The sequence below is a fragment of the Plodia interpunctella genome, chromosome 3, assembly GCF_027563975.2.
Source record: "Plodia interpunctella isolate USDA-ARS_2022_Savannah chromosome 3, ilPloInte3.2, whole genome shotgun sequence".
Taxonomy (NCBI): Eukaryota; Metazoa; Arthropoda; class Insecta; order Lepidoptera; family Pyralidae; genus Plodia; species Plodia interpunctella.
In genome coordinates this window covers 7,175,877-7,196,038 of record NC_071296.1, presented here as the reverse complement: position 1 = coordinate 7,196,038, position 20,162 = coordinate 7,175,877, and the positions used below count along the sequence as shown (strand labels likewise).

Below are 20,162 nucleotides of genomic sequence, written 5' to 3'. Positions count from 1 at the left end.
TGGACATGCTGTGTTCGGGCCTGTTAATTCAATTAGCTCGCTCCAGCCTCGCATGTCTTTAATCAACGGTACTCATTGTTCACGCCTTTCGTGGATATGTATGATCTGGCTAAGCGACGACAGCCAGATATTGTAGGAATTCTTTTATTTTGTCTGTGATTTTGTTATAACTAAGTTCTTTCATAGATGAGATACGAGAATCATGAATTTGATTGAAATAAAAAGAAAACCGATTATTTTTCATGCGATTTTTTTACTTACTCGCCAAGGAAGTGATTGCGCGTGTTTAAATTTAGTGAAAGCTTTTGGACTCGCGCATCGTATATCTTAACATACAGGACAATGTTTCTTGCTAAATTTCTAGGTAACATAAAGTAGCCTATAAGTTTTAATTGTGTGTTCTGTGAAATAGCAAAAATTGCGACAAAAAATGTCATATCTAATGATCGCGTTTACTGAAGTTTGATATATTTCAGAGCTAAAAGAGACAATATAGACAAGACTCCGAGTGTATAAATTTAAATTTTATACCTCTAAGCGTTCCTGAGAAAAGGGTCTTGATAGACGGACGAAGACGATAACGAAGTGATCTTTCATTTTTAGGATATTTTTGAGGAACTTACCCTAAAAATAAAAAAGATGAATATGAAGACGTTTCTAGATTTCGTTTTACTGAAAATAGTAATTGGAAATATCCATTAGCCACTGCGACTAAATTTATCTCTGTAAGGCAAACAGGGGCAATTGCAGACACCTTCAATATTTGCTAGAGATAAATCGCACCGTCTCATGATAATCTCCGTATTAATTATGCCTTGACCACGGTTCCGATGGGTAGTTGTGTTTATTTAAATATAATTAAGAGATCCGACATTGACAGTGTTGTTGTAGTTTGTACACCCAGGCTTTGTACAGAAGTGTTGCTGATCGAATCTTGCATAGTAAAGGTATAGGTGTTGTATACAATATCGTAGGTAATTTCACTTAAATTACCTACGATATTGTATACAACATTGATGAAATAAAAAAATAATATTCTTCTGATGAAAGCTATCTGGTTTCTCCAGTTATCTTTTGTGACATCATCTAGTCACTACGACAACCAATAATGACAAATATTGATAGCACTCGATTTTGAAATGGCTACCCCAACCCGGACCCTGCCGATCATCGAACTTACCGAGAAAAACCTGATGTTGTTTCGCTGGGAGTACAGTTAGCCGGGCATTAAGTAATCGGAACCGAGCGCGTTGAGATAATGCCGCGCACGCGTGAAATATATCTGAGCGTTTTTATTGCGACCGCGTTCCGCGCCCGGACTGGTATGCGCGTGTCTCCGCACCGAAGAATTTCTCTCGACGAGTGGTTTGCCTCAACGCGACCTTGCGCTGCAGCCTCCAGCCGGCCGACGAGACGCTGCGCGCGCGCACGAGGTTGGCGTCCGCGCCCGGACTCTGTCGCTGCTGTGAAAGTAGGTGACGCTGCATGCCACCCGTCTTCGCACTCGGCCCTACGCCCGATTTTAAAAGCGGCTTTCTAAATGGATACCTTCTAGATTTTCATGTGCATATGAGTACTAAAATATTTTAAATCACCACACTATGCGATCCAATTAAAACTCGGCACGGTACAGGTAGTACGGATTTATCATCTGTCAACATTAGCTAAAAATTACGATATATTTCCCATAATTTTAGAAAATCCTGGGTGTAACGAAACAACAAAATATTTTTATTTAGTTTCGATACCGATTTCAAATTGCTTCAGTAGATAAGTATAAATTTTATTCGTGAATCAAGAAAAATAATGGGGTTAAATTAAATAGAAGGGAAGTTAAAATATATAATTAGTAATAATGAATAAGGCTACAGATCGTAATTAGTCTTTAAATATGATAAAAAACGTTGATTCTCATGAATTATCCATGTAATTAGCAATTAAGCCGCCGATCGAAAGACATAAGAACACTTGGAATTTTATGAAGAATTAATTTCATCCGATCTTGATTATATGTAATTTTGCCTTTACGTAAAAAAATTCCTACAACTTTTTCAATAAAAATTTATGGTGATAGAAAATGATTTTGCATGAAAAAAATATTGAGTACACAAAATAGTGCTTATTCGTTCTAACTGATCATTTAAAATTAATTTTGATCGACAATATAAGCAGTCGCAAATAAAATTAATTAGTATTTATTATATAATGTATGTACTATAGGTGAAGTAACGATATACAATTCAGGAACGAAAGTATTTGTACTCTTGTTTCTTACTCTGAAAGAATTACAAAGACGGGTTTTAAGCATTTCATAGTCAGAAATGTAATAAGTCAATGAATTAATTTTATTCAAAACAATCCCAGTAGTTCACGTGGGACAGGACGGAAACAATGGCATGTGCAAGTTGCAATGCAACGTCTCCCTGAGGCTACCAGGAAACGCATAGAAATGAGAGCTGGCGATTAAGCCGAATGCTTACCATTGCTTACCGCGAGTTTCCGAGAGTGCCCACCTCGCTTTATCTTCTTAGGAACGACGTCGACTTCACTCTTTGCTTGGTAGCTGTAGTAGAAGCAAGTGTTCTAGTGCAAACCTCGGGTGATTAGGGACATGGAGGTAAACTGCATTTTTGTTTTTCAAAATTTAGAACTTACTTCGTTTTACAAGAATATAGCATCTAAACGCGATGTCTTCGCTTATTTTACAGCAGAACATTATTATTCCAAGAGTTCGTTTTAAATACATAGGTTTTCGAACTTTTTAATTTTTCTATTATCATTTTATGCTTAGTGAAATCGTACATTGAGCGTTATGTTTTGTATAACATTTTTGCAATAGCTAAATTTCATTCAATGCAGTAAAAAGAAAGAAAAACATACGTCTTAAATACATAAAAAAGCTTAAGCTTAGCTTTTTCGTATATACTTATGCTTTTGCTAATATTTTTTCTTTCTATCTAAGTATCTAGTGAGCGATACACCGACTATGAGTATGCAAAAATAATGAAATGAGGAATGCTATCTACAAAAAAATAAATTAAAATTTTTGTTTCTATCTAAGTCTAATTTGAAGAAATCATTTAAGGTTTAACTACTCATACAATATATAGCTCCTATATATGAGTAATGATGAACATTGAGCCGTGATAGATGTTAGTAACTTGGCCATACGCTGATATCGTTATAAAATTCGACTTATGTTTTTGTTGTTTTTTTTTTATCAATTGCTTTTTATAGTGTTCATTGTCCCTGTGAATATTTAGTCGATTAACGATTGTATGATAGACATGGCGAACAAAAAACGTAACAATACTAACTTTTGACTTTTGCTACTGTGTTTTATCTTGAAACGTGTTGGCGCTCTGTGCCACTCCCACTTTATTGTAATCTATTTCCTACTTATTTTTTACATATTTATTTTTAAATTTTCTATACGCATTATATTATTATAATAGATCCATATCGCTTTCAACTGTCTTATTTAAAGAGATTTATTCGGTAGAACAAAACAACAATACAAAAAATTATACAGGCAAGAGATGATGTTCGTGTAACATTTGCGTTTAGTTCAGCGCCATATAAAATACATTAGCCTGTTGTTATAGAACACGTCTTGCAATTATTTTTTGTTTAGTTAAAGTGTATCAAAAATGTTATTGTACGATAAATGAGTACGACAAACTTTGAGCCTAGATGGCTATACAGCCAACCATGTATTGGTAATTATTTTTATATGAAACTCATTACTGAGGCGGATGTGAAACCGGAACTAGTGTAATTGACAATATGAAGTCGAGAATCTCGTCTGATTTGTCCCGTGCCGTAGTGTTCACGCTAATATGAACATGAACCAACTTTAGCACGATCCTTACACTGTTATTATTATTAAATAAATGCTATGTGTCCGATCCAAGTATCGGAGGTCAACGATCTCGCGGCATGCTGTAAAAAATGCGCTAAGGACGCCAGATCGACATTCTATCATCTGTATAACTCTGCTGTCATACAGAAAAAAAGAGACAACTGACATTTTTTTACGAAAATAAGTTGTATGCATATTCGGGATCAGCAAAAGAAGACGATTCCGAATATGTATATCACTCAACTTCGAAAAAATTGACAGATGCGACTATTTTTCTGTATGAACTGTTATACTAAAAATAGCTCAATCCATTAATTCTGTTATTAACTTTGAATAATTAATTAAGCTTATTAATGTTGTTCGTTGACTAGTTATCCTACTATGACTTTTAATTAGTTTTCCTATCTGCATATTTGATAAGCATATGGTCAAGTGTCGGTAATTTGAAAAGGGTTAAAATATAATTTTATTACGTGGACATATCCGGTCCAACATGGATAGTATAGTGTTATTTTTAAATTATTTTATAATATATTTAAAAAACATGGTAACCATAGCTCTTATGAACGATTATTTATTAATACAAACCATTGCTTTATTAATGAGCTGCCGTGCCACAATAAACGCTCATATAGTATTGTAAGCATGGGATTAAGCAACTGGCAAATATCGGTGACCTATCTTTATTGCGTACACTAAACAATCTCGTAAACGGCGATCACGTTCTAACTCGTGGGCGGTGACGTCAAGTTGTAAACAAACTCCATTCCGTAAATCCGAATTTGTTGCGTATGCAGTGACGGTCATAGCCATAAGGCCACATATGACGCTTTATTATTAATGTAACATACTCATTTTGTTCTGTTAAGGATATAGTACTATATGCTTTTATTGCTGAAATTCCAGTGTCGATTTTACTTATTTCTTATTATGTACTCCTAACACTGGTGTCCAATTTTATTTAAGTCGCTTAAAGGCATCTGGAATGGCTTTTACGAATACTGCCATCTATTGGCAGTAGACGCATACACATACGCATATGCATACGCATACACTATTAAATTAGTCAACATATTGTAAGCAGGTTTCCTGACAATGTTTTCCTTCACCGAAAGTTAGATGTGGTCTATGAAATATATGATTTAGATTTGTTCATTTTTTTTGCATTTAAGAACTTTATATAAAATAATTTTGGTCATTCATTGAGCGTTTCTACAAATAGTTCATTTCATGCCTATTTGTAAGTTTAATTACTTTTTATTATGGACTAAAATGAATAATTTGTACATAAAGTAACCCCACCATGTGCGCATTGGTTGGTATCTACTCGGTACCGTTGCACTGCGAATATTTGCGTCATCTGGGACAAGAGTAGGGCTGTCAACTCGTTGCAACCTGAGGACTATTTTTATATGCGATGGAAGAACAGTTTTTGGTTATTAAAATTTTATAGCTACAAGTTTTATTTTAACAAAAATAGATACACAAAGAAAGTTTACACGAAGTGTTTATTTTCTTAAACCATTATTATTAATGGCTGGTTTCTAATATATTTCCTAAAAATTTTTTCGGTGTTTGTAGGCGTGTTAGGATACAAATAGAGAAATGTTGTAAAATAATGTTTGTTGACGATTTCGCGACCCTAGCCAAACGTGATATCCACATGCGGTCAATCGAGGGTCAATCGAGAGGCGCCGAGACACTGGAGTCTCGTGCACTCGGAGGCCGGCCATGCGACCATGTACTGCTGTCTGTGGTACTAAACCGGGCACCAGTCCATACTATGATATTATCAATCACTATGCCAACCATAAACCGTAGGTATCGCTACAAAAACCAGCAATAAATAAAATCACTTATCACTCGCCTGACAATTTCGGAGTTCATCGACTCTTGCGCGTCACGTCCGACTTGACAGCTAATTTATTAGTATTTATAATTTACTACACATGTCTAAATAATGCATAATTCATTGATTTGAACTTACATTTGGTAATTATCGCCATTTGCTGAAAAGGATCTAAGTTTAGGGATTCCATAAACAAGATGATTAGCTGCGACCGCTGCGATTGATCGTCTATTTTTGGAGGAGCGAGAGATTATATACGAGTACAGTCTCATACCGTTTCACATGTTGTACTGATGTATATGTATAAAACTAAATCCCATGCCCCGTTTAACACCACTTATAATATGCTCTATATATATTTGTTGTTTTGATACCACTTTAGTTTTTCTGTAATTTCCTGTCAAAATGTCCATTAAAATTTAATGAAGCCAATATACTTATGATGTTAATTGGATGTTAAAATAAATACTAATGAGGAAAATTAATTTTTTCCTATATATCACGAATTCAGATGTCCTCGTGGCACTTCTGAGTAGTTAGTAGTGACAGTTGATGAGTTCAGACAAGAGACATTTGTTAACATCATGCATACATCAATGAAGATTATTTTATGAAATTGACGTCATACGTCAACACTCCGTACGAATCTCTTGTATTGTGGATGTCGTGTATAAAGGATATAGTGTAACTAAATAGTTACTTCTACATGTTGTCGCGACACAATGACACAAACCAACACTATGTTTTCTTCATCGATTGTCTTAATTCATTATACAACGTATAAAACGTCTAATTTTTTAATTCTAAGTAATCCCGATCAGAATTCCGAGATTTCTAAGTTAAGCTTCATATTATTTACAAACAATAAAAAAATTCTTAAAACGACTTGAAAAACAAATATTAGTTTCCTGGAATTTTGTTGTTTTTCTCGAGTTTCCCGAAAGCATTTAGCTAGTCAATCCAAAATTACATATCTTCAATAATGAACCTAAAATAAAATAAATTTTATGTTAATGACATATTTACTATACATACTTCATAAGGCAAACATTTAAGCATTTTATTTGCAGGTGTTGCGCACGAGTGGCGTGGCGCGGGGTGATGCGCGTACGGCGGGACGGCGGGCGCCGGCGTCGCGTGTAGTAGCGACCATGCGGCCGCCGCACCGCTCAGCTCTCGCCGCCGCCTGTCTCCAACTGCTCGCACTTGCAATCGCTCCTAACACCGTGTTTTCTTCCTCGGCTGTTATCAGTGAGTCTCTTCTTTATTCATCTGCTCCGTTCTCACCACCGCCTGTCTCCAAATTCGCACTTGTGTTACTTCCTTCTTCATCTACAGTATTTTTTGCAGCAGCTAGTTTTGATATAGAGGGCGGCAGTGTAAAGACTGTTGTTACTTTAACATTTAAAGCCTAATTGAATGACAGAAGATTTATTTAGGAATAATTTAGTCATTTATTAATTGTGATTGTGATTATGTTTCGTTCTATTTACCCAAACACCCTATTTAAGAATTTAAAATTGACATAAAATTTTGAACAAATTAATTTTCTGCCATCCGACAGGAAAAGAAAATTAATTAAGGCGTAATTTAAGGAGGATTCCTTATACCTATTTATTAGTAATAGGTAATAATACCGCATTGAGTGACGGTCGAAGGAACGGGAAGTTGTACACATGCGCACTAGGTCTGAATTTGCATATTGTCGTGAAAATTTAATTAAGTGTCATAATTTGATGGTTAAATCGCGCACAGGAAGCAATTACAACGCATTTAATAGCTATACTTAATCGTATTTAATACAAGTACAGTAAGTACCTAATAATGTAGTGTAGTATATTACCTGTCCAGCTTCGCAGTATTTTGTCTCTACGCTGCAAAGGTATATCTATAGGAGCAACTTTCGAAAAATTATCGTAATCTAGCCGTCATTATCTGAATTACCGATAAACACCGAGGCTAAAATATTTCTTATACGCTTTTAATAATCAAATAGTGTTTAAAATACCGTTATTTGCATAATTTCTTGTCATTTTCTGCTGTAATATGATTTATGATTGATAATTTAGGATATTTCATAAAAGTTTCAGTAAGTACCTACTTCAAGCATTGTGTTCATTTTGTATTGTGATGATAACCGAATATTAAAATAGCCGATACAGAAATAGGTACTCTGAATAATATATTTATATATTACGTAAACGTATGAATATATTTCTATTGTTTTATCGTATCTTATTTTTATCGTTTGAGGTATTAAGAAACAGAACGTTACGGGAAATGGGACGGGACTTTTAACGGGAAATGGACAATGGAACAAAGAAATGGGAGAAAATACGAATATAAATCAAATTAAATTTAGCTTCTACACATTATAGGATAAATTATAATTGAAATTTTGATTATTTTATTTATAATTAGTCAAGTTTCCGCAAAAATAAATAAAGCTTTAGTCGACAACACAATAAAGTCATCGGTAAATTAGTCGGTAAGATATTGTCGGCAAATAAGGTGTGGATTGATTCCTGTAGTGTCATAAACCACTTTATCGAGCAAGGAAAGACTCAACAATAAAAATATTATAATAGATACCACGCCAAGGCCTCAAGCAAGTGAAATTCGCAATATAAACGGTTGACATTGATTCCTAAACTTGCATATCAGAGATCTATAATATCGATGTCTATGGTCACACCGACTCCAAAGAAGACTCTATGACCCTCTGGACACGTGTGACGACTCACGATCAGAACTATTAATATATACGCAATTAACAAGTGACAATTTATTTATAGACAGGCTCTTGTGATGATTGATGTACACGTGGCAAGACAAAGTAGGTATATCATGTATAAAATTATTATTATAATTAGACTATACAATTTTAGGTCACTTTTTCAGTTAGGACCCTAAGTAAGGACAAGTGTAATCGCTGTTAGTGCCCTAATTATCGGAGATTGGCGAGCGCCGACCGCCCTAACTCCCTACTTAGGCTGTTTAAGGTCTTTACTAAGGCGGGTGTAATCGCAGTTAGGGAGTTAATGCCCTAACTCAGTGCATTTAGTTCCCGCACGGCATTCGATATGAGCGCGTGTCTATGCTGCGTAAAGTAAAACTTTCGTAAAAAATGTCGTCACAAAAAGAACCTCTTTCTTTACTATTTTTGATCGATATGTACAAAGAGATGCTATGCCTGTGGTATAAAAATTATGCAGACTATATAAATAAGTCTGCCAGGTGGATAGCCCCGGTGGGCTTAGTGCGGGTTTGCATTTCACTTCTCACCATCGAGTCGATATCGAAGTGAGATGCAGCGAACCAATAATGTTGCGCCATTGTGACGCAACGACAACCACACTGCAATGTGATTGGTTCGCTGCGTCTCACTTCGAATCGATTCGATGATGTGAAGTGAAATGCAAACCCGCACTTCGCTCTCGGTTTCGCTCGGGTAAAACCATATTAAAAAGTTACTTATGTTTCTCTAGAAGGTCGTCTAGGGGCTCGTCTATTTTCATCAAAAGCGGCCTAGTAGTTTTTGAGGTTATACAAATATTTTCTCTTTTTATTATTAGTATAGATATATAGTTTTATACATTATATTGATCCGACGCAACTAGCGGCCCGTCCCGATTTCTAATCCCTAGAGAAGATATAAGCTATGTATGCTTAACATCCTGAACCCCTGTCCTGAAATACTCATTATTACGTTTACTCATTATTTAAATTTGGTTTCAAAAGCATGTGACTTGCTTCAATAGTCCATACAAAATACTATAAAGAGTTATTAAATTACAATTTTAGTAATACCAATATGTCTGAAATCATTACGACTCTGAAAATCTTTTGTATTGGATACCGTACTATTTTGCTAAATACATTGTTATTCATGTTTGAAATATAAATAGAAACTTAAAATACAAATGAGCATTAAATTTAATAATTCACATATCTAATTTAAATCTTCAACAATATAAATTACCCCGTCTAAATTTGTTCATTTTAAATTCAGCTAGTTATTATAAAGATTGCCTTGAGAGCCATTCGTTGCTACGCAGCGAGGTATTCGCTTTTATGAAATGTAAATATGACTTGTCCAACAAAAAGATATCTATACAGCATCCGCTTGTTAGAAGTGAATTGACGGCTATTAACTACAAATCATTAAATAGCAGATTGATTATTCGCAATATTAACATTTTCAAATAATGTCTCGAAGGCAATAAATCACTAAGTCCATAAAAATAATGATGATAATTAATTTCGCGATAAAAGAACAGCATATAAGATTGAAATAGCTCAGTATTAATGAGCTTTAGGTAAACATAGATGTGGAATGTTGTCTCAAAACATTGTCACGTCGTCGGTACCTACTTCAATTACCAAAATATTTACGCAGGTCGGTGTGACCGCCATCGACGCTGGCGCCAGAGATGGCTAGTATGTTATAAGAATGCGGATCCGTAGATCTCAATCAAGGTAATAACGCGATCAGCCGCGACGCCGACTCTGCGACACGTGTGTTTCGCCCGCTTTCGAGGTAGGCCATCTCTTCGTACATGACGTAGGAAAGTGTGTCGTGAATTTACTACGTTACTATAAACATCTGTATAACTGTGGTATGAGTAACAGGTTTTTAGGGTTCCTTAGTCAACAGACCGCATTTACAGTTTCGCAATGCTGGCTTGTCTATTCGTCTCGCCACAAATATTTATATATTTATTCACTACTGTTATAAATATATTAATAATTATGTATGCATGTTATTTATTTTTAAACTGTGGCGCCTGTGTGGTGTGTCTGTAATTTTAAGACGAGAATCCAGCTTTAAAGCTCAACTCGTTTTGTCTCTAAGATTCTATCTTATGTTAACATATTTTTTCAAAAAAGGAATCTAATAAAGATACGAGTTTGTTATTGAAGTTATACTTATCCAATATTTTAAATGAATTCAATTTTTATCGTCATTCCCTCGTCGAAAGGACACATTATCGTCGTATATTGGTACTTTATCTAACCGTCGTAAATAACTTGGAGCTCAAAGTGCATGCTATATAGGCCAGTGAGCGTTCCCACGCATATTGCTCAAACCGCGGCCTCCTCCGCACCGTGGTCACTTGGAGCCACCTGGTCCTGCAAATCTTGCTGCATTATTTATGCAACTTTGCACAAACGCATTACCTGTTTTGTGTCTCGGTTTATCATACCTATGTGGTTTTATGTAGACGTATCGTAGCTATGCTTTGAGACAATGGATTTGTGAAAGTTTGTTACTTATTTTTTTTTATAGCGTAAAATGTAAATCATTGTAGCTTCTAAATACATCTACTTGATAATTTAAATAGACATCATCACATGTATTTTTTCTTTTTCAAACCATGTATATGTTAAATTTAATTAATGTATAAAAACACAATATTAACGTACCTACCTAACTGAATTTCTGTAGGAGCCTGATTCGTAGTAAATATTTCATAGCAAACGAGGTCGTAACGATTAAATGATAGTTTAATAAATATAATTTACGAAATTTAATACGCAAAAGACTTAGATAAGTCTTTTGAGTAATTGAGATTGAGGTGTAACTCCATGTAATTGAGATTTTTTATTACGACGTAGTGTTTTATCGTACATAATTGCTACAGAATAATAAATAGAGAATGCTACGAGGCCTACGAGTATACGCTACGAGCATGTGCTACGAGCATACGCTACGACAAGAAAATTCGTAGCACTTGCTTGCTTGTAGCCCTTATAGTTTATTGTAAATATTTCTACGTTTTTTTATGAATACGCAAATAAAATTTTCATTGTTTTATGTATTTGATAATAATTTTAATTAGCATTACTTCTCTTTCTCTTCCTCTTAGTTACATTCGGAGCGGTGACGCCCAGGGTTCGGGTAAAAAAACCACTAAATTTTTAAGTTTGGCTACGATTTTATAACCTGCCACCTCTACCTGACGTCAACCCTCTTTGGGAATGCTATTGTTGCCTATCAGCAGTTAAGGATATGTGCTCTTTAGTGGCCTCGTAAGGCATCCACGGGAAGATATGGAGAGGACTAGAATAGAACCACCGTAGCATTCTTTGTGATTCGATAAAGCACCTTTTTCTCAATATATGTAAGGTTATACCTTGAAATTAAAATAAGATGTTCAGGTTTATGTCTACTAGGATTTAAGTAATTCTATGATTTCAGGAGGAGAACGTGCGCCCTGCTCTAACGAAGGCGAGCCGGTCCGACTGCAAGACGCGCGCTTGGAGCACGACTGGAGCAGCTGCTTCAACTGTACATGCAAGGTAACACTTTTTTCTTTCTTTATCTTATTTATTAATTTACGTACAGACAGTTAAAAAAAACCATTTGTATTTCATAAAATTCCAACCTTCGATGATTTGGCCGTCCGCATAAAATAATAATTTATCTATTATTAAATACTCAGGTTTGTAACGACATTGAAGTAGCACAAAAAGTAAAGTCTATACTTTTCTCAAAACCTTCTTTCTCTGAAAAATCCTAGTTACCAGTAATTCATATTTGCCCCGAGTAAGCAAGTTTATTACAAAGATTCTATTTTAAACGTAGGCGATGGTTTATAAGAAACATTATCTGAGCTTCCGAGAATGCGCCGAATGATGGAAAATTAAACATTTTTACATTTTCTCAGTAACTAGTTTAATTGAGCACCTACTTATTATGTTTAACTAAACGGATTTTCGTCATAAAAGTGTGTTTATAAAAATATCATGAATATTTTTCCACTTATTTTTTGATACTGTGAGGAAATCGATCGCATCATTCCACATGCTTTTTCTATACAAATTTTGTTATAATGAAAGTTAAGCCTTGAAGAATCGAATTAGTATTGATTTCCATTTAAATGTTTTACAGAATCATTACTTCCATTATTTATGCAGTGATTGAGTGATAAGTATACAAATATATCCTATAAATGCAAGAGAAGGAAGACCGAGATTGAGCAATGTTTAGTTACACTACGTTAAAACAGATACACTACATAATAAAAAGTAACTGGTTATTTGAAAACAGAGAAAATTATTTTAAGCCAAAAACGTATTTCAAATGGGAATAATAACATTTTGAGCAAATAAAAGTAACATTGTTAGACTGTTTTACGTTTTCACACAATTTTAATGATACACAATTTTGCCCCTGATTTGATTAGCGACCATGTACGATGTGGCCGAATGTTCGATGACATTTTTTGACAAACTATATTTAATTTTGTATAGTCAACTGAATGTCTAGTCTTACATTATACACATATCATTAATCTATGGAGTTACTAGTCGAAAGTTCGGTGATTGTGATAACTAAATAACTTTTACCCCTAAAAGTCCATCAAGTTATACTATCAGTTATACGGTAAAACAGAATCGACAAAATATCCAATCTGTTATATTGATGTAAATTACTCAAAGTCAAGGTAATTATTCGTAATTTAGACCTTTACATGAACTTTTCACGTTTTAACCTATATTTAAAAATATTCATCAAAAAGTTTTATAACATTTTCTTTAATACTTTTTAAACACACGATTTTATGAACATTGTTGACGTGATAAAATAACTTTAAAGCAATTGCGAAAATAACCATGAAGCGATGTCATGGAGACGATTCCTTCACTAAGTATAATTTAATTCACAACATCCTATATCTAACCATACAAAACACCAGCAAAGCCATATTTTTTTGCGCAAGTCTGCGGGCAGTTATACCAATGTAAAGCATTAAAACTTAGTGACACATGATAAAAAGAATGTATACTTTAACAAAAAATAGTTGTCGTGCTGTAAATACCATACCGACGAGGTGTGAATTATAGAAGATGACCTCCGTAATTGTTTCTGGTTTTGGTTAAGCATATTTGTATGCCTGAGCGGTGGCCACTGTCACCAAATGGATTTATCACGCTTCAAGCTTAGGGCGTGTTTACATGGATAGGCGTATATAAAAAAAAAAAAAAACTTGAATTTGAGTCTTATAAGTTTTTTTTTATTGAAAAATTGATTAAATACTTTGAAACCGCGATATTTTTCTGTAATTGCACCTGACTGACTGAATAGAATATTTATAATAGTGGATAAAATTTTATACAGTATACAATATTTTAAGTATTATACATACACACACCCGTTTAAGAGAGTTATATGGTTGTTCTCCAGATATGACATGAAATAATTTATCGATCCAAAATGCCCCACGTGTGTTTACGGTCTAAGAAATATAATTGTGTGAGGTGCTTGTGACATGTCCACCAAACTTACACTTAGACAATAAGGAGCAATTAAATTAGCATCCGCATAAGTAATGTGTGGTATTTCTCTAAGTTTCACATCTCCATACTTATTATGTATGTAACAAGTTTTCGCGATAAGAGCCAACGTAAATTTTACCAACTAGACACAGTATGTTAACCATTTACTGAAGACCAAATAAGAAAAACATTTTTGAAATATCACAACTCGTTTGAAAATAAAAAGAAATAGCTAATGACATCACTGTTAATTTAACATTGATTGCATTTTGGTAACAGCCAAGAACCATCATGTTCCGAGCGTGACTTAACCACCCCAGTTTAAGAAAAAATCAACCGCTCATTTTGAAAAATGTGCATATAATTTAAAGTCAAGAAACGATGCCGCTATAGATCATAGTAATAATCAGCATTTAATGGACATAATTCAAGCGTTATCATTTAAGATGCTCTTCAATTATTCATGTGCTCAGCTATAATTGATTGGCCACTTTTAATCTTACTGCTGGTCATTGTGTGTTTTAGATCAAGTTTTCAAACACACATATTTAAGTAAAACATACACTAGAGAATAATAGTTCTCGAGTAGTGTGTAATTTCAGACAAATTACTTCTTCATAGGTTAGGTACTGTAAACTTTGATGTGAGAGAGAGTAGTATATATTTTTTTATAACATAATATTGATTATCATAATTATGTATCTTCAATATCTCCAATAACCAATAATAGAGGCATTCAGCATTAGAATGTACATCGATAAGTGCTAATTGATAAATACAACCACATGACGTCTCCAACATGCCTTCGGAAGACAAGAAGAATAACCTGTTATGCTCGCAAGTCCGTGTAAATATTTATATTTCGATGGCCAGTCATAAAAATCACAAATTAAATGCTCAAGAAGATTTTACAACCACTTCAAATTGTACGCAAGTTGTGTACCTAAGTAACGGAGTTGAATACGAAACAGTGTGATAGAGTTGTGTCGAATAGAATACAACTTGTGAGAAAATTTGTTGCACTTTATACATACTCGTAGCTATGTATATGATGAATAAAAATTTGTCGAATGTGTGACAATGACAGCGCGTGCATCAGCAGTGCGGATCGCACCCTTTCTTCACGTGAATTTCAGAACTTGCATGACCAGATATAAATTCGGCTAAATAGAGGTACTTTTGGCTTGTTAGCTAAATATAGTTTTTAATACACCGTGTACACTTTGTAGCAATTTCCTGGATGCCGAAGGCGCGTGTCAACACTATATAGGCATAGCCGATAGTTATTGACTATCTCTATGCCTATACTATATTTGAAACAGAGATTCCCCATGGGAGCGAGATCATCAGAGTGTGTCGAGGATTGTGGCGCCTACGTCGACTGCAAAAACTATCAATGCGGAAACTCTGCACTAAGGCCAGTCTAGGAATGCGACCCGACTATTTCTAGCATACTTACGTTAACAACCAACATTCTTTCCACCATTTTTAGCTTTCGTTAATTCTTTAGCAATTTGTTAATATACATGTAAAAAAGTTACTATAGGAATCATTTCACAGCTGTTGGCATCGACCCGACATTCAGTATGTATGTAAGTAAGGCTGTGTACCGTATGTCATGTGGTATTTCCCAGCCGATCTCACCTCGTCGGATGACTTGCGCGGAATTCGAAAGCCCATCTCGAGATTTATCGCTTATTCTGAATTAAAATATACATTTGCTTACCTAATGGGCTTTTTTGGCTCGTGCCACATAGCGACTTTGGGAGACTGTCCCACAGTTGATGGAATTTTTATGATTTATCAATCTTTTTGGACAGCCAATCCACGGGTAAAGTGGGTTAGATATACTGGTCGATTTGCATGCGGGCTTAATTTATTGAAATGATCGTAGATGTTACGTAGACGCGGCAGGTGTGTGCGTTAGTCTGAGATACCTTAGACCAGTAGCTGCCGATAGCATCTGCCGGCTCCCGCGCACCGCTTTAATTATTATATATACCTTTTATTCTATCTTGCTGTTCAAAATCTTTTGTAACTTTTGCTAGTTACTTAATGCCATAGGTACTGCTACACAAGAACAGTCTTGTGGTAAGAAATTTCATTATTTATGAGAGGTACATTTAATGAAATTGAATTAAACACTAAGAAAATTAACTTTAGATCTAAAAGCTACCATTAAATATGTATAAGTATTTTTTGTGAAAAACACTGAGAAATAATAAAATTGCTTTTCTGTAAACATAAACCGGACTCAATGGATGTGTCTCTGTGAAATCCCACTCATTTGCCATGCATAATACTGATATTTTCGGTTCTTATCATGGCAAAGGCATGCAGCGTTTGAAAATTTATCTTAGTATGCATGTATAACCGTAGTCGATTCAATAAATTTCCGTGGAACATTAAGTGGTGCTTCAATTTTATTGTTAACATTTGCATTTGTAACGTGAGATATTTATTGCTATCAGATTTTATACGATATCAATTCATAAATTTTATTTTCAAGAATTTAGTTTCTAGTTCAATAGATATTCCTTTTTCTATATATTGAGTCTTTTTCTCATTTAAGAGCTATGCTCTTGAACTATACTTTTAAGGCTCGATACTTCATGACGCCTGCCTTCTTACTGTAGGCTCGCGTAACGTTTTGGTCTCCCTAGACTCCCTTATGAATTTCTAGCCATCGCGTCGAATCGAGTGGCCAACCATTCAGTCTTGTTTTTTCATTTAAAATATCCAGTACTTTTTCATTAAAACTGTTTCTCTCTCCAACTTATTTACACTATTCTTCTCCAGCACTCTTACATTGCTCTGCTGAGCTATTACTGATCAATGAATTAAGATATTTAATTTGCATTCCTCATCATCTTACTTAACCAAGTCAACTTAAGTAATCTTGTCTGCATCATAATTATCATAACTATGAAATTTTAATGAGTATACCTTATTTAATACTACCTGTATGGTTCTCTCTGCAGGATACCGTCGGTTCCATTGTCTGCTATCAATATCAAGCAGTTTCATGGTTTTAAATCATGTCCCTTGGAAAGTCCCTGCATCCTCGTAGTTTGAAATCATAATACTGGATCTGATCTGAGTTTACACTATTACAATGTTACTTCTACTGTATCTCTATAATGGTGTAGTGAAGAGAAATGGCACTCAAACGAATTCTAAAATTCTTTCACCAAAGGATGCTACATTACTCCTGAATGACATGACTTGGGATGTTACACCTATATACCTTCATGCTTGTTACAATATTCCCACGGGATCTAATAGGAATTATTCTTTTCTTGGCCTACGCTCTATTAATATGTCATATATTACACGAGTTCTTGATAGTACAAGTTAAATCTAAACTATACCAGTACTTTTAATGATCGTAGGTTCTACATAGAATCATGCAACCATCGGGAAATGTAACAATTTGTGCTATATTTTTAGATAATTAGTCAGTATTAAAATGAATTATAATACGAGTGAAGCAGATTAGTTTAAAGTAACTACATAGTTCTAAAAGGTTGAATGCATGGAGCATTCAAAAACATGGAATCCAATCTTCTAGAATTACTTACCAGAAATTGACTGTCAATGAAGAAGTTTATAGAAGGAGTTTATAGTGAAAATAATTTGGAAATAGTTGTTACCTAGATCGATGAGGAGGTAGAGTGGGGGTGGATCTTTTAATAAACACTTTTACAATGGTTTATCACTAGATTTATGACCAAAAGTATATTATCGCGAGCTCCTTCATTTATTAGAAGGCACGTTAAGCCATTGGTCCCGACTGTACTACCAATCCACATCGGATCCGCGGGGTAGCCTTTGCCCATCCTTCTTATTCAATTATAGGAATACAATAAGTGCACCAACAGTGGGGACATGATGATGTGGTGTAGATGAAGATATGATGAAATACAGTATGCTGATCAAGGAGTTTGTATAGTAAAAAAATACATTTGTGCACAGTTAGGTTCAGAGAACATAAGTTCAGAAAGGTATAAAGTTTGATGCGACATTGTTGGTATGATAGTTGGTCTAAATGTGAAAGTGGGTTTGTGGCTGTCACTGACGGCGGGTGTCACTCCAGCACGGACGGCGCTAGTGCGGCCTGCACTGGCGCAGGTGCTGGCGAGGTTCTATGCCCGCTGGGCCTTCTAGATTCGACCCTAAAAATCTTCATTGAACGGCCTTTAAATGGCCCATTATTTCTTCCAAAAAACATACAAATTTTGTAACTGGTACTTATTGGGCCTTCAAGATTAGACCCAGATAATTTTTTTCAAGTCCATGTTTTTGATGGGTGTTTAAACATGTATTACCGTAAATAAGGTCCAATTATGAAGGTCCAATGGTACTAGACCGGCGAGGCCTTGCCCAGAGCGCGCGCCACGCGGTATGCGGTCCCACCGGTTCTTCTAGCAACGCGTATTTTTTACACGCCACACATCATCGACATTGTTATTATGTTTTGCTATGACACAAAAAGTCGTATTCTGTACAGATGCAGATTTTCAACGACTTACAACTGTTACGTAACGAACTGTCAATATCCCTTTACACCTGAGAAAGGAAATTCTTTTAAATACTATCAAAATGTGTTTTTTTTAATGGTAAGAAAAATAATGAACAAAATGTTGTTGGTGCTGGTCTTCCACAATCAGACCCTCATGATCGTGAGCCTTAGGAAATAAAATACTTTTCCGATAGAACATGTGGATTTAAGTTTAAAGGGAATTTTAATGCAGTCTTCAGTAATCGATAAGGATAATGGACAGCGATGGCGCCATCCACGCACAAGCATACAGTTGGCCTTGTTCTGTCGCCAAGCGGGATCATTTACTTATCTAGATACAATTACATCTAGATCATGCTTTAAAACATAATTATCACCTCATTCTCGACTCGACGAATTTACTTAACAGTGACAACCACATGGCGCCAAGGTTATTTAACTATCCAACAATGGTTGAATTAATTCGAACATTCATCATCTCATTCGCGAAAATAATAAGATCGTCGGATGGCAGAGTTTCTAAATTGTGGTATTTTTGGATTTCCCGTGGACGTAGCCACGTTCTGTACGCATGGTGTTTGCGTAACAAGATATTATAATGTGGTCAACGTTTATTCTATACTGTTTTGTTCATAAATTATATTAAGAATATATAATTATTATACTACTTATATTTATGTACAGATAAAGGCGAATTGTTGTAATTTTAATCCAATGCTTTTTCAATTTTTGTTCCATACTACATTGCATATACTAATGCGTTCCACAACTGTTTATTTCCTCTCGTCTTTTGGATGTTCATGGAAACACATCTCTTTTTGATTTTCTTTCTCTACGTCCCATATTACAATATTTATTACCTGTTTCCCGCAGTTCTGCTCGCGGTTGGACCTCAAGTCATGAACTGCATTTATTATAAATTTCATCAAAATCGACCCAGCGGTTTGGCCCTGAAAGTCTACTAGAAAGAAAAAGATTTTCACATTTATAATATTAGTATGGATAAGTAGTATAGTATGGAATGTTAAGTGCAAAAACATCAATGGAAAAAGAAAAAACGCTTTCCCAAAACATATATTTACCTAATGTAGGTACGTGCATTAGCAAGAAAATGTTTTAAATTAAGAAATAATTTCCAATAAATTTCCATTAAATTTAAACATTTTGCAGTAAAGTCCCCGAGCAGTCTGAGTCGGCTCGTATCTCCATTATGTAAATCAGGAGATAAACATTTCAGTGTGCGGTCAAACAAAGTAATTCAAAATGAATGTAAACTACGTTTTATACGGCACATGGTGTATTTTGCAAATCGTGTTCGTGTAGATATGCGGCATAACATTGAAATTACTTACCTACATTGAATAAATAAATAATTCAACCAGCGAAATAGAACAAAAGGATGAGGTATCTTTTATATTATGTCAAGTTATAATTTTTCACGATTCCTACATGTACACATCGACAGTTAAACGCTTGTGCATGCGCATCTATGTATGGAACAGGCTAACGGGCCAAATTTTAGTTTGATGTCACAAACATATTATCATCAATGAAATAATCACTCGAATAAATCGAAGTTTTTTTCAAGATTAAAAAACTATGCTATGTGCATTATTTTTTTTGTAAGTATTAATTAGTTTTAGTAT

General features: G+C 34.8%; 1 protein-coding gene across 1 annotated transcript in view; it reads left to right on the top strand.

Moving 5' to 3' along the window:
- The window catches only part of cv-2 (crossveinless 2), a 41,563-nt gene that overhangs the window by 9,016 nt on the left and 12,385 nt on the right, over nt 1-20,162 (top strand). Inside the window, exons 2-3 of the mRNA XM_053769377.2 lie at nt 6,782-6,962; nt 11,914-12,014. Of these exons, the coding sequence (XP_053625352.1) occupies nt 6,863-6,962; nt 11,914-12,014 (201 nt within the window). The 5' untranslated portion in view covers nt 6,782-6,862. The remainder of the gene's footprint in view (nt 1-6,781; nt 6,963-11,913; nt 12,015-20,162) is intronic.